The sequence below is a fragment of the Bidens hawaiensis genome, unplaced genomic scaffold (assembly GCF_021521415.1).
Source record: "Bidens hawaiensis isolate Kalapana, Puna unplaced genomic scaffold, B.hawaiensis_p1.1 tig00017009_1, whole genome shotgun sequence".
Taxonomy (NCBI): Eukaryota; Viridiplantae; Streptophyta; class Magnoliopsida; order Asterales; family Asteraceae; genus Bidens; species Bidens hawaiensis.
The window spans coordinates 395708-408392 of NW_027492574.1; the positions used below are offsets into that span (position 1 = coordinate 395708).

The 12685-nt window shown below is 33.9% G+C and overlaps 1 protein-coding gene across 2 annotated transcripts; it reads left to right on the plus strand.

Annotated features, from left to right (window-relative positions):
• Positions 1-1713: 1713 nt before the first annotated feature.
• LOC143552708 (ceramide synthase 1 LOH3-like) lies at positions 1714-5697 on the plus strand. 2 transcript variants are annotated; one of them, XM_077042859.1, is made up of 7 exons: positions 1714-1933; positions 2831-3060; positions 3168-3323; positions 4032-4217; positions 4300-4484; positions 4558-4613; positions 5485-5697. In XM_077042859.1, the coding sequence occupies exons 1-6, from the start codon at positions 1796-1798 to the stop codon at positions 4587-4589; spliced, it is 927 nt and encodes a 308-aa protein (XP_076898974.1). In that variant the 5' UTR covers positions 1714-1795; the 3' UTR covers positions 4590-4613; positions 5485-5697. The 2 variants fall into 2 exon arrangements, with proteins under 2 accessions (XP_076898974.1, XP_076898973.1); XM_077042858.1 differs by having other exon boundaries at positions 4558-4612; positions 5475-5697.
• The last annotated feature ends 6988 nt before the right edge of the window (positions 5698-12685 follow it).

Below are 12685 nucleotides of genomic sequence, written 5' to 3' on the forward strand. Positions count from 1 at the left end.
TCTTTAAACATACTTATCGATACCCACGTTTTTTTAAATAATGTTTCATTTATCACCTTCGACAAAGACCAACTTTTTATTAAACATGGATCACATTTCACCTAAGGCTCATAAGAGGGTAACGAGTCGAACAAAATTCGACCTCTATTTATATAACTTAACAATGTTCAAACTCGACTTTCATAACTTAACCAAGCTCGATCTCAAACTTTGTCCGTTTTGAGTTATATATTCAAAGCTCTATGTCATGGAGCAATCCTCTCAGACTCAGTGTGGTGCCCAAATGCCGATCAATCCGTCAACTTATGATCAAGGTATACTGGTTTTGTCTTGCCTTTGACTCGTTAGGTGAGCGGCAACAATTCGCTACCAGCGATGTGTTCGTTGTGCAAGCACAACTAGGCATTTATGCATCCTTTCTCGTAGAGGCCGTGCGCTTGTGCCCGATAAAGTCTGAGACAAGCCCGACAAACCCAAGCGTTAAATACAGTCCAAGCGATTCGATATTCAAATATTTGGTCCGCGAGACCGTGGCACCAAGCTCGAAATCCACTTTTTGTATTTGGCCAATAATAATCTCAATTTAAAAAATACAGTCCCACCTTTTACACTAATTGTTTTCATTGGATCTCGGTTAAGATAAACTTATCTCAGTTAAGTTTTTTCCGAATTTTAAACCAATGTCTTAAGGCTTTTAATCGGAAGGAGGATACAAATCGATTGATGTAAACTTACCTCGAAACGGTGCTCCAGACAATTTAGTTTTTGTTAACCAGAAGTTAACAAAATTTCATCATCTAGAACACAATTTCAAGGTAAGTTTTACATAAATCGACTCATATTCTCATTATGAACAAAATCACTAAAACATCAATTTAAAATTTGGAAAAAAAACTTAACTTAACGAAGTTAAGTTTTTTTTTAACGGAGATTCAATAAAAATAATTAATGTGAAAGATGAGACCGATGACATCTCAGCCAACTGAAAAAAAAAATGAGATTATTAAATTCTAATTTGTCTTATTTTATTTACATACATATTAATTTAGGGAAAATTCCCTAAATGACCCAAAAGAAAAAAGAGAAAAAAAAGATCCTTTTTGAGTCAAGATTCCAAAACAATCCAAATAATATGGACTGAGGCGACATCTTGGAGAAATAAACGACGAGATTTTTTAACCATACAAAAGCTGACACGTGTAATGACTCTGACACACCAGACGAGAAACATAAAAAAGAAGATGAAGTTAGAAATAATAAAATATGAACGGACCAGACGAGAAACATAAAAAACCGTCTGGATAGACGGTTTTTTAAAAAGTGAGTTAAGTATAAAATATGGTCGGAACAGACGAGATTTTTGTGTCAGAGTCCTTACACGTGTCAGCTTTTGTATGGTTAAAAATGTCGTCGTTTATTTCTCCAAGATGTCGCCTCAGTCCATATTATTTGGATTGTTTTGGGAATCTTGACTAAAAAATGATCTTTTTTTTCTCTTTCTTCTTTTGAGTCATTTAAGGAATTTTCCCATTAATTTATTAATTTGCCAAATATGAAAATATCTAATGACACAATGCAATACATCATTGGTACATTAAAATACACTAAAAAAAGTACACAACCAACCAACTAACCATGCGTATAAACACATACACATGGGACCCAAGTCACCAGCAAACACCATTCACATTGCTGCTGTGTAAAGTCTTCACTTACTATTCTTCTTTGACTCTTTAAAACATGTCCATTAATAATATAACCACAAAACAACTAGTAGTAGTAAATAATAATCTTCATGGGTTTGTTAGATACTTTAATGTCAATGGATTTTGAACATGAATCTTATCCAGCTTATCAAGACTTTGCTCTTCTTCCTGTGTTTGCTGTCTTCTTTCCACTTGTTAGATACTTGCTTGATAGATATGTTTTTGAGGTAATTTTTTATTATTGTTTTTTTTGTACATTTAATGGGTTGGGTTTTGTTGTTGATATGTTCTTAGGAGTTAACAAGAATTAGGTTGACTTTTTTTTTTGGCGGGGGGGGGGGGTGTTGTTGTTACTAATTAGGTTTTTTTTTATTCACTAAAAATCTGTTTTAAGTATTTTAGGCCTAGGGGTAAACTATGAATCTTGTTGCAGATTAACCAGTGTTGTAGAACTCGCTAGTTAGGTGGTAGGGATTGATCGGATTGGAATGTTATATGTAATTTGTTAAAATTATATATATATATATATATATATATATATATATATATATATGTGTGTGTGTGTGTGTGTGTGTGTGTGTGTGTGTGTGTGTGTGTGTGCAAAAATGTTCAAAACTTTATGCATCAATTCTCAAACATATTAATCAGATTTTGAATTAATAAGTATAATTTTTCAAAGATTTTGAACATTTTTGAGAAAAATTTGACTGATTTTGAACGAGTGGCAGATTGGACCGGCTTTGACCGAATTTGAAAAGTTTTGATAAATGAACGAACATAAACAATTTTGTTTGATTAATTAAATGAACGAACATGAACAAAGATCCCACTCGTCCAATTGTGTTCGTGACCATTCACCCATTCAATAATGCGTTCATGAACGTTCATTTATGTCTGTTCGGATAATTATCTGTAAGTACTTAACTTGATTTATGATTTGGCTGGTTATGTATTATCTTTGGAATTTAGTATGTTGCCTTTTATTTTCAAATCTATATATGTTTATTTGTGTTCATTTATGTAATAATGCTAGTTTGCGTTCATTTATGATATTAATGAACGAACAAACAAACAAGAACAATGCCTAGTTTTGTGGTTGGTCTATAATCGAATCACATTTTTAGGTTATCGGTAGGCGATTAATGTTCGGAAAAGATCACCAAAAGATAGCCACCGGGACAGTAGACACGAAGAAAAAGACACGAAAGTTTAAAGAATCAGCATGGAAATGTGTTTATTATCTTTCAGCAGAAATATTCGCGTTGGTTATAACTCATAACGAGCCATGGTTTACTAAAACTAACTACTTCTGGGTCGGTCCCGGCTCCCAGCAATGGCCTGACCAGAAAGCCAAGTAAGATTTATGTAATGTCACATTATGCACTTTCATTTTTTTCATAAATTCAAATTTATAAAGTTTTATAAAGTTAATAATGAAACAATGTTTTAATTTATTTTCAGATTAAAACTAAAAGGCCTTTACATGTATACTGGTGGATTCTACTTGTACTCCATCTTTGCTTTGATTTTTTGGGAAACAAGACGGTCTGATTTTGGCGTGTCGATGGGTCATCATGTCGCAACATTAATTCTCATCACAGTCTCTTATATTACCAGGTAATACCCATGGTGTCTGTATAGGCCTATACGACTCATATAGACATTGTATGTCTGATATATGTATGGAAATTTCAGGCTTGTAGCCTTTTGCAGTCTATACGGGTCGTATAGAGACAGTATACCTCATATAGGCCTATACAAGGCGTATAGTCACTTTTTTTTGAATATTTGTTTATTTTTTCTTTATAAGATCCTTTTTTTAATTAATTAAAATTTATAATAAAAAACCCAAAATTTAAGAAATAAGTTCTCATATAGTTATAAAATAAAACGCATATTTAAAAATTAAAATACACCTATTTTGCTTTATACTAATTGAACAGCCTATGAATAACAAGAGAGTTTCAAGGTATTGGCCTTTAGATGGCGACTTTTAGAAGGCCGATACCTCGAAACGCTCAGGCTATTTAATTAGTATGGAGCAAAATATGTATTTCTTAAGTAGCGTATTTTTATTTATAAATTATGTGTTTTTAAATGTTATATTTTAAATTTTGTGTGTTTTTAATTAAAAGTTTTAATTAATAAAAACGGGATCTTATAAAAAATTTTTTTAACAAAAATTAAAAAAAGAACATTGTGCCCATACGCCTTGTATAGCCCTATACGAGCTATCCCATATAGACCTATACGAGACGCATGGTCTCACAATATATTGCATGGTGTCCAAATATCGTGTCTTCTTTTAATATGTTTATCTTATAGGTTTGTGCGTGTGGGTTCGGTTGTTTTAGCTCTTCATGACGCGAGTGACGTGTTTCTTGAAGTGGGAAAGATGTCTAAATATAGTGGCGCAGAACGACTCGCAAGTTTTTCATTTATATTATTTGTGATCGCGTGGATAGTTCTTCGGCTTATTTACTACCCGTTTTGGATCTTATATAGCACAAGGTTAGACTAAAAGTCTAAAATGTTAATATTCTTTGTTCACATGTGAAATACTATTAACTGTGAAATTACTCGGTGGCTGTAGTTATGAACTTGTTCCAGTGTTGGATAAAGACGAGTATAAGACGTTGGGACCGATCTATTATTATGTGTTTAATACACTTCTTTTCTGCTTGCTTGTTCTTCATATATATTGGTGGGTGCTTATATATCGAATGCTTGTGAAACAAATTCAAGATAGAGGCAAGATTAGCGAAGATGTTCGTTCGGGTAAGTATTTACTTGTTATGTTACATTATTTGTATACATTGTTTTGATGTTTTGTTGTGTTTTGCTTTTGTAGATTCTGAGAGTGATCATGAACATGAAGATTGATTAATGATTCTTGTAGAAAGAAGGTAAATTCAGTTGCACACATAGGCCTGTAAACGAACCAACGTTAAGCGAACCATTCGACAGGAAGTTTGTTTATGTTCGTTCGTTTAATAATGGAATGTACATGAACATAAAATTTGTGTTCATTTAATTAAATGAACGAACATGAACACATGTTTTATTCATTCATTTATGTTCATGAACGGGTCATTTAGATTTGAGTGAACTGCGGTTTTCGTCCATGTGGTTTGTCCAAATCTGCGGTTTTAGTCCAATAGTTTCAAATTTGCGATTTTCGTCTTTGTGGTTTCATTTCACATGCAATTAAACCCGACTCCACTAACCTTGTTAAGTCTAATCATTAAACCCAAGCAGTTTGTCCTTTTTCTCCCCAAATAAACCCCAACATAATTTGCAAGCCATCCTCACATGAGGTGCTGGGTGTATTTGGAAAAAAAAGGACAAAACTGGCCCTCACGTGAGGGGCACACGGATGAGTTTAACGACCAGACTTAACGACGTTAGTGGGATTGGGTTTAATTGCAAGTGAAATGAAACCACAGGGACGAAAATCGCAAATTTGAAACTAATGGACTATAACCGCAGATTTGGACAAATCACAGGGACGAAACCACAGTTTACTCTTTAGATTTTAATCAAATGGACATGAGCATGTTCATTTTTTATGTGAACGCACATGAACACAAATTATGTTTGATTACGTGTTCGTTTTAAGTTAAATGAACGAACACGAACATGCCTTTGTTTGTGTTCGTTCGGTTCATTTTCAGGCTCACACAAACAGTTTGTAGATTTTAATAATATTTGCGTTCTTATCGATTTAATTAAACGAGAAGGTTTATCGTTACGTTGTTTAACTTGCAGGTGGATGACATGGATGATATCATGGAAGTTTTGTTTGTGAATGGAATGACATGTATATTTGGGGAAATCAGTTCTAAAAGTTTAAAAATGTATATCAGTCAATACATAGAAAGTCAACTGCAATATAAAGTCAACGGCAATATTGTGTTCAGTATTTGTTTATAGACTTTTGATGCTTGTTTGTTGTCACCGATGGATGTCTGAATTTACTGAGTTATCATGGTGTTTCTCATATGAACATCGATGACTCTTCATGTACAACGATTATTAACCAATCTAACCGAATAAATTGAATAAACGAAACTGATAAACACTCTATTTTCAAGAATGTATTATTAATCAGTCCAAGATTTAGTTTCTTTAGTTGTTGCTTGTTGTTCTTTAATATGTAATACTTCTAAGGCGTGTGAACGAAGTCACGTACCGTACCAAAAAAATACAGGTACTGAAAATGAGTGAAAGTATAAACGATATTTTGAATTCTCAATACAAAATGCTGATATCCCTAAATTGCTTATAAGCTTTGATTCATGTTGCACATTTTCTTCATTATCGAGAAATATGCTTATTCTCACCCCTTAATTAATTTATTTATTTTTCAACTGCAATCTATCTTACTCTTATCAGCATTGGCGCACCTAGCACATAGCTAGGATGGTCGGTAGACCCTTGTAAAATTTGTTTTCTTAGTGTGATTATAGTGTATAAATCCTGACAAACCCTGTGAAATTTTGGCATCAAATTCTGTGAAATTTTGACACCAACTCCTGTGGAATTTTGAGAACGACCCAATGAAAGTTCAAGACCAGCCCTAATAAAATTTAAAATGAAATTTTTTACAAATATAATTATATAAATGTATTATAAATAATTTATCCAGCTAAATTTGAGTTTACTACCCATTTTTTAGTCCAATACCCTACCAATCAATATCTATCCAATTTTTTAAGCCCGTATAACTAAGTACCGACCCAAAAAATTTCCGACCCATATGAAAAAATTTCTAGGTCCGTCACTGCTGACTCTTACTTTTGAACTACACCATGTAAAGTTATTTACATTTGTATTTCTAGGTCCGTCTAGGATAAAACTTGACCTATGTATTTAGTGATGTGTTTTCTAGGGAAAAGAATGTCTTAGAGCTCAATAATTAAGAAAGTGATATATTTTAATGCTTCGTTTGTTCAATGTGATTATAAAACATACATATTTACCGGTATTTAAGTTAAAAGTAATATAACTTTATTATATTTTGTTTGTTAAGCTTATGAACCTGAAATCTTCTATATGCTAAATTTTGACACGTGGTTTATCAACTATAAATTTAAGCTAGGAATTTAGGCACGATAGATTAATTCTAGGTGATTATGACACCAAATTCCGCACGACTTATTTGTTTTACAATATTTAATTATGACGATAAGTAGAAACATTAGGCACTTAATTAGAGAATATTTAAGTTGAAGGTTTGTGGCTCAAATACCTTGTTAACATCTAGAAGAGACCAATAATAAAGTGGGAAGAAATAATTAGTGGATATAACCTTAGTTCTTAAAGCTTTTAATGCTATGTGATTGGTTAATTAACCTAGCCAATTGAAGGCTTATAGGGTGGTTATCACTTTCAATTATAGAATAATAAACTTAATTAATTAATAATTAGCGACGTGTGCATCCTATGTTTAATCTCTATTTGTCACTAATATATTATACTTTTCAGAGCAAATTGACCACTTCACACAATTTAATCAATGGTGTGTTAATTTTTTTCATCAACAATTTAAAGGGTTTTTTCAATCATCTATAGATTAATGACGAAACCGAATTTAACGATAACTTTCGATAAGTTCACATTATAACAAAAGTAATAAAAAGAAGTCTTATGTACACAAAAAATCATAATTATAAAAGGAAAAATCTATAGATGGCAAGAGGCATGACAACAATGTATGGTGATGAGAACGTAGGTATGCAACAATAATAGCATCTCCAATGGTGTTGTTGTGGCTACCAATTGGATTGTAGACGACACCCACAAATCGATGTCTACTAAGTAGAAAGAGAGCAAATTGTTTTAATCCACAAACCGCTACAAACTCTGTTGTGGAGAGATTAGAAAGAGGAGATGGGATGAGAGAAAGGAAAGGAGAATGTGAGCAGTGAGCCAGAGTGGGATGGTGTTTGTTTGGAGTTGCAATCATTGTGGATGCTCTAAGAGCTATGACTATGATAGCATGCACTAGACTGTGAATGCAAAAGAAACGACTACGAAGTCAAGAGTTGTGATTGTGGTGACAAGAGCTACAGTTGTGACTGCATTGTAGTAAGAGAAATATAAATAACTTTTATGTGTGTCTTTGTGTGTTTGTATGTTAACAATTTTGACGAAAAGGAAAACAAAGATACGATGACAGGGAGGATGATAGTCGACATGCAGCCAACCAAGAATCGGGTGATGATATGATTGATATCATCAAACTGCTTAGGAATGAGTATAAAAAAGAAATGAATAACTCTAAAACTCTTATTTATATAGTTATGAACTAGTTGGCTCACCCACCGCTTTGCGGCGTAGTTGGGTTGTCAAGTGAATGTTGCGGTGCAAACATATTTAGACCATATCAGTGTCGCTAATGTATTCTGCATAGTGTTGTTACACAATGCTGATTCATGCTAGATTATATCCAAAACATATATTTTACTTCTACATGCTAATACCCAAAAAAGCTTATGTCCCCATGTTCTTCATTGTATGTTTTGCTTCTTTTCTCCTAGATCTGTCGTTTATTAGATAGGTTGGGTACTAATTCAAATTGCAGTTTAAGAAGAGCCAGATTGATAAAGTTGACCCGGTAGGGGTCAAATATGAAACCAAGGGCATATCAGTCGAATTGCAGAAGGACATATTTGTCACATAATGTTCATAATAGCATATTTGACCAAAATGTCCTCCACAACATATTTGAGCAGGGCATGTTAAGTTTTCAATCAAACCAATGGTATATGCTATATGCCTGTAACTAACTAACTGTAAGTGATGACATAACTACATGAATCAACACAAACTTTGTCACAATCCCCATTGTCAATATAGAAAGGCAAGACAAAATCTGAATGACGAACGAACGACATACAGACGACCGATAACAGAAGCATTAGATGCTCGCATATGTTGTCGTGTATTGACATCGAGAATGACGGATATGGCCTTTGAGAATTAGAACGTTCTTGCAAATCAATTATCAATGCAAAAGTAAAGTTACCTTACACTAATTAAAAGACCGCACTATAACAACACATGTAATTTATAAAACAAACTACAGAAGACGACGACAACGTACCTTTAACAACTTGGCTGCCAGTAATCGTGAAACAATAGCAACAAACGACCTGCTACAATCACATACGAAAACCCATATCATTTACCTAAAGCACAAAGCATAATGTCATCACTCATCAACCATAATAAATTGTATCCTAAAGACAAAAAAACATCCTACCCGTCCGCTAGTCAAATACAATCTCATCCTAATTGTCCATTACTCAAAACAGAATTGAGCAAACGAAGACATATACATTACCTGTCATGAAAAAGAATACTTACCGAGATCAATGGTCGTTACTTTAATACATCACAACCAATAGCAGTTGTAACAAAAACAAACCAAGTTGAGATTATACTTCAATTCATGTCGTACACCTAATATAATTATGTTGTTCATGTCATTACTTTTAATTTACTTTGAAGTTTGAAGGTGAAAGGCCCGTTTGTTCTTCAGAATATATTACAAAATTATATTTACAAACTAAGCTTATTGTATGTTAATTTTGTATTTTGGATAAATGCAAGCAAATTTGAAACATACATTGTCTCAATCTTGGAGGAGTTTGTGTATTCATGGTAACCCAATCTCCTCGTTTCTCTTTTTGAACCTGTAAAACCAACATGAATTCATTAGAGTTTATCTTTATAATTTGAAAATTAAAGGGTTGTTCCCTTGCGGGATTGGAAGGCCGGTGATTGGCGTGAAACTCCTTGGTGGTGCTGTAAGCCAGGATGCGGGGTTTATCAGCAGTTTGGCTATGAAAAGGGCATCTAGCGCTGTGGAACTGATGAGCTGTCTCCCAAGACTTCGGGATCCTCAATGCGAGCTTCTTTTGCTTCGCTCATGTATGGGAGTCGCCAAGCTTTTGTTCGGTTTGAGAACGTGCCAACCTATGTATGTGGGGGAAGCTGTTTCTATATTTGACAATGGTCTTCGAAGGGCGATTGAGGACATCGTGGTTTTTGGAGGTCCGTTCTTTGGGGATCTCCAATGGAGGTTGGCATCACTTCCGACCCGTTATGGGGGTTTGGGTCTCTGTTCGGCCGAGGATGTATCAACATATGCTTTTGTGGCTTCGAGAGCACAGTCGTGGTGTTTGCAAGACCATATTCTTCGGGGTTGTGATATTTATGGGTTGGACTCTGATTATGGGTGTGCGATGGATCGTTTACGTACTTCACTTCCAGATTTTGATCTTAGCGGGTTCTCTAATAAGGACACAGCCCCCCTAAAGCCCAACATGTTGGCGAGTGCCTTATTTAGTGGAATCGTCAAGAGTTTAGAAGTGAAGTTTGATCTATCCCCTCGCCAAAAGGCGGTGTTTGAATGCCTTCGGGCTCCTTGGGCTCAGGATTTTCTAACGGCCATCTCCATTGAAGGATTAGGCCAACGTATGTAGGGTTTGGAGTATCGGGCTATCCTTAAGTACCGGTTAATGATCCCTATGTTCCCGACTGATGAACCTTGCCCAATTTGTCGCAAGGTCTGTTTGGATTCTTTTGGTGACCATGCGGTGCATTGCAAAGAATTGTCTGGCTTTAAATATAGACATGATTTGGTTAGGGATGTTCTGTGTGATGTTCTTAAACGGGCAAGGATTTCTGCTAAAAAGGAGGCCCCTGTTAACTTTCTCACGGATCCTCTTGAAGGGAGGTCCACTTTACGACCAGCTGATATTCTTGTGTTCGGGTGGACAGGGGGGAAACACGCCTGTGTGGATCTTACAGGAGTGTCTCCTCTTGTTGGGCTCAGGGACCGTGAGTTTGTTGTGGGTCAGGCTGCGTTGAAGGCTGAATCGGGCAAAGTTGTTAAACACGAGAAAGCTTGTTTAGATAGTCAACATGTCTTTCTACCATTTGCCTTTGATACATTTGGTTTCATGGCCCCAGAGGCTGTGAAATTGAGTAGGGTTCAGCGCGTCGTACACGGAACCTCTTCAGCTTCTAGGTCCCAAAACTTCGTTTTTAACAGGATTGGCTTTGCTATTCAAAAGGGGGTTGCGGCGCAGCTTGTTGCCCGTTTACCTGCCACTCTATTGTAATCGTTTTATAGTAAATTATAATAAAATGAAAAGAAGAAAAAAAAACCCTTTAAGGCACAAAAGCAAACAAAATAATCAGATTGCTATCTGTAGCAAAAGATAAATGATATATATAAATTATCATTATTCTAGTGACTCTCCACATGTTACCATAATATTATGACTCTACATACGCTTAACTCCTTTTGATGTTAATTATATCTGATTAATGTAATGAGCCTATAAATAGACGTTTGTATTCTATATTGAAACATCAATAAGAAACCTATTTTCTCTCTATCTTCTCTATTACTTGTGTATGTATGTAGATCTTGCTAATAGGTTGTTGTTCCACAAAATATATGATAATGAACAGTGTTGCATGTGCATTTCTTTGACAAAATATCTATAGTGGTGAAATGAAGATAGTTAGAAAGAAAACCTAGTTTTATAATAACTTTAATACAATGAAAATATTGAAAATAACTTGTACCTTAAATCCTAATTCATTTATTGGATATGCTTTTATTTATTTGTATGCATTAACCTTGGTCAAAGTAACTTGTTTTTTTTTTTACTTAAGTATGGATAGGTGGATAAGGTCAAGATCAAAATGAAAAGGTATAAAAAATGAGAGCATTAAGCCATTAACCAACATTAGAGAAGACTTCTTAAAGTTTTGAATTGAGAATAAATTAATAATGGGCAGGCTTAAGTTTAACAAGGGAATTTTGTTTGTGGTTCTAAATGTTTGGACAAGGCTTCAAGTCTCTTTTATAATTTTATTATATAGACAAAATGTAAGCCTAACTATCTTTAAAAAATATTAATAATAAGCCTAACTATAGAAAATTACAAATTAGCATGCAGAAAAGACAATTACACATCAACTATAGAAAATTTTCATAGCTTATAATCATATATTAAAACAAATACCTACACCAAAATGTTAAACCTAAATCACTTTCATCGTTCGTTACCATAGGAATTCAAACAGGTAAGCCATCATTGTCGACTCGTTATGGGAAAGTTATCACTTCTCATCGTCGAAAGAAAGCGCCCTTGAGAAAATAGAAGAGTAGAAAAACGATTCTTATATTGTGAGTCAAATACTCGGTTATAAAGAGAGAAACATATTTATATTACTTTTTTCTTGTCTAAAAAAACCGTTCGTTAAATCAAAAACTATTCATATGCTTCTTACGAAAACGATATCTAACCGAAACCTGGTCGCATTAGTGATTTCAAGAAACTAACCAATACTACATAAGATCAAAACCAAAAACCAAAAAGAGAATTAGGGTTGATTAGGTGGAGGATGATGAAAGATGAAAAAGTAGAGATGGTAATGTATTGTGGTACAAGTTAGTGTACCACATGGGAAGTTTTTCAAATTATTTTTTAATGAAAGTGACAATATTAATTAATGGGTTATTTACTTGAGAAGTTTTGATGGACTTTCTCAAAAGTTATTTTTAGTAGTGACGCGAATACATTCTTTTTTTATATATACAAAGCAAACAATTAGGCTATAGAAAATTATATTGGTTGCTTTCATCTTTTTGTTTCAAATAAAAATATGTTAATTCGTACATAGATTATATCCTGATCATATCATGTGAATGACTTTATACTTTATAGTTGAGATTATTCAATAGAATATTAATCAACTTTGAAAGTTGTTTTAATCAGGTTATTGATAAAAACTTTTGTTCCAATCAGGTCATTGAACTTTCATTTTTGTTCTAATCCTAGATAACAGGAAATCTAGGTTTTTCTAATTTTTCAATGTTTTTACTTTGAACTTTTAAAGGTTACGAAAATTAGTAAAAATGCGAAATATAATTTTAAAATTCCAAAAATTTG

Coding starts and splice junctions, on each gene's coding strand:
- LOC143552708 (XM_077042859.1), top strand. CDS start 1,796: ATGGGTTTGTTAGATACTTTAATGTCAATGGATTTTGAACATGAATCT. Junction 4,218..4,299: donor TGGATCTTATATAGCACAAG/GTTAGACTAAAA, acceptor CGGTGGCTGTAG/TTATGAACTTGTTCCAGTGT. Junction 4,485..4,557: donor TAGCGAAGATGTTCGTTCGG/GTAAGTATTTAC, acceptor TTGCTTTTGTAG/ATTCTGAGAGTGATCATGAA.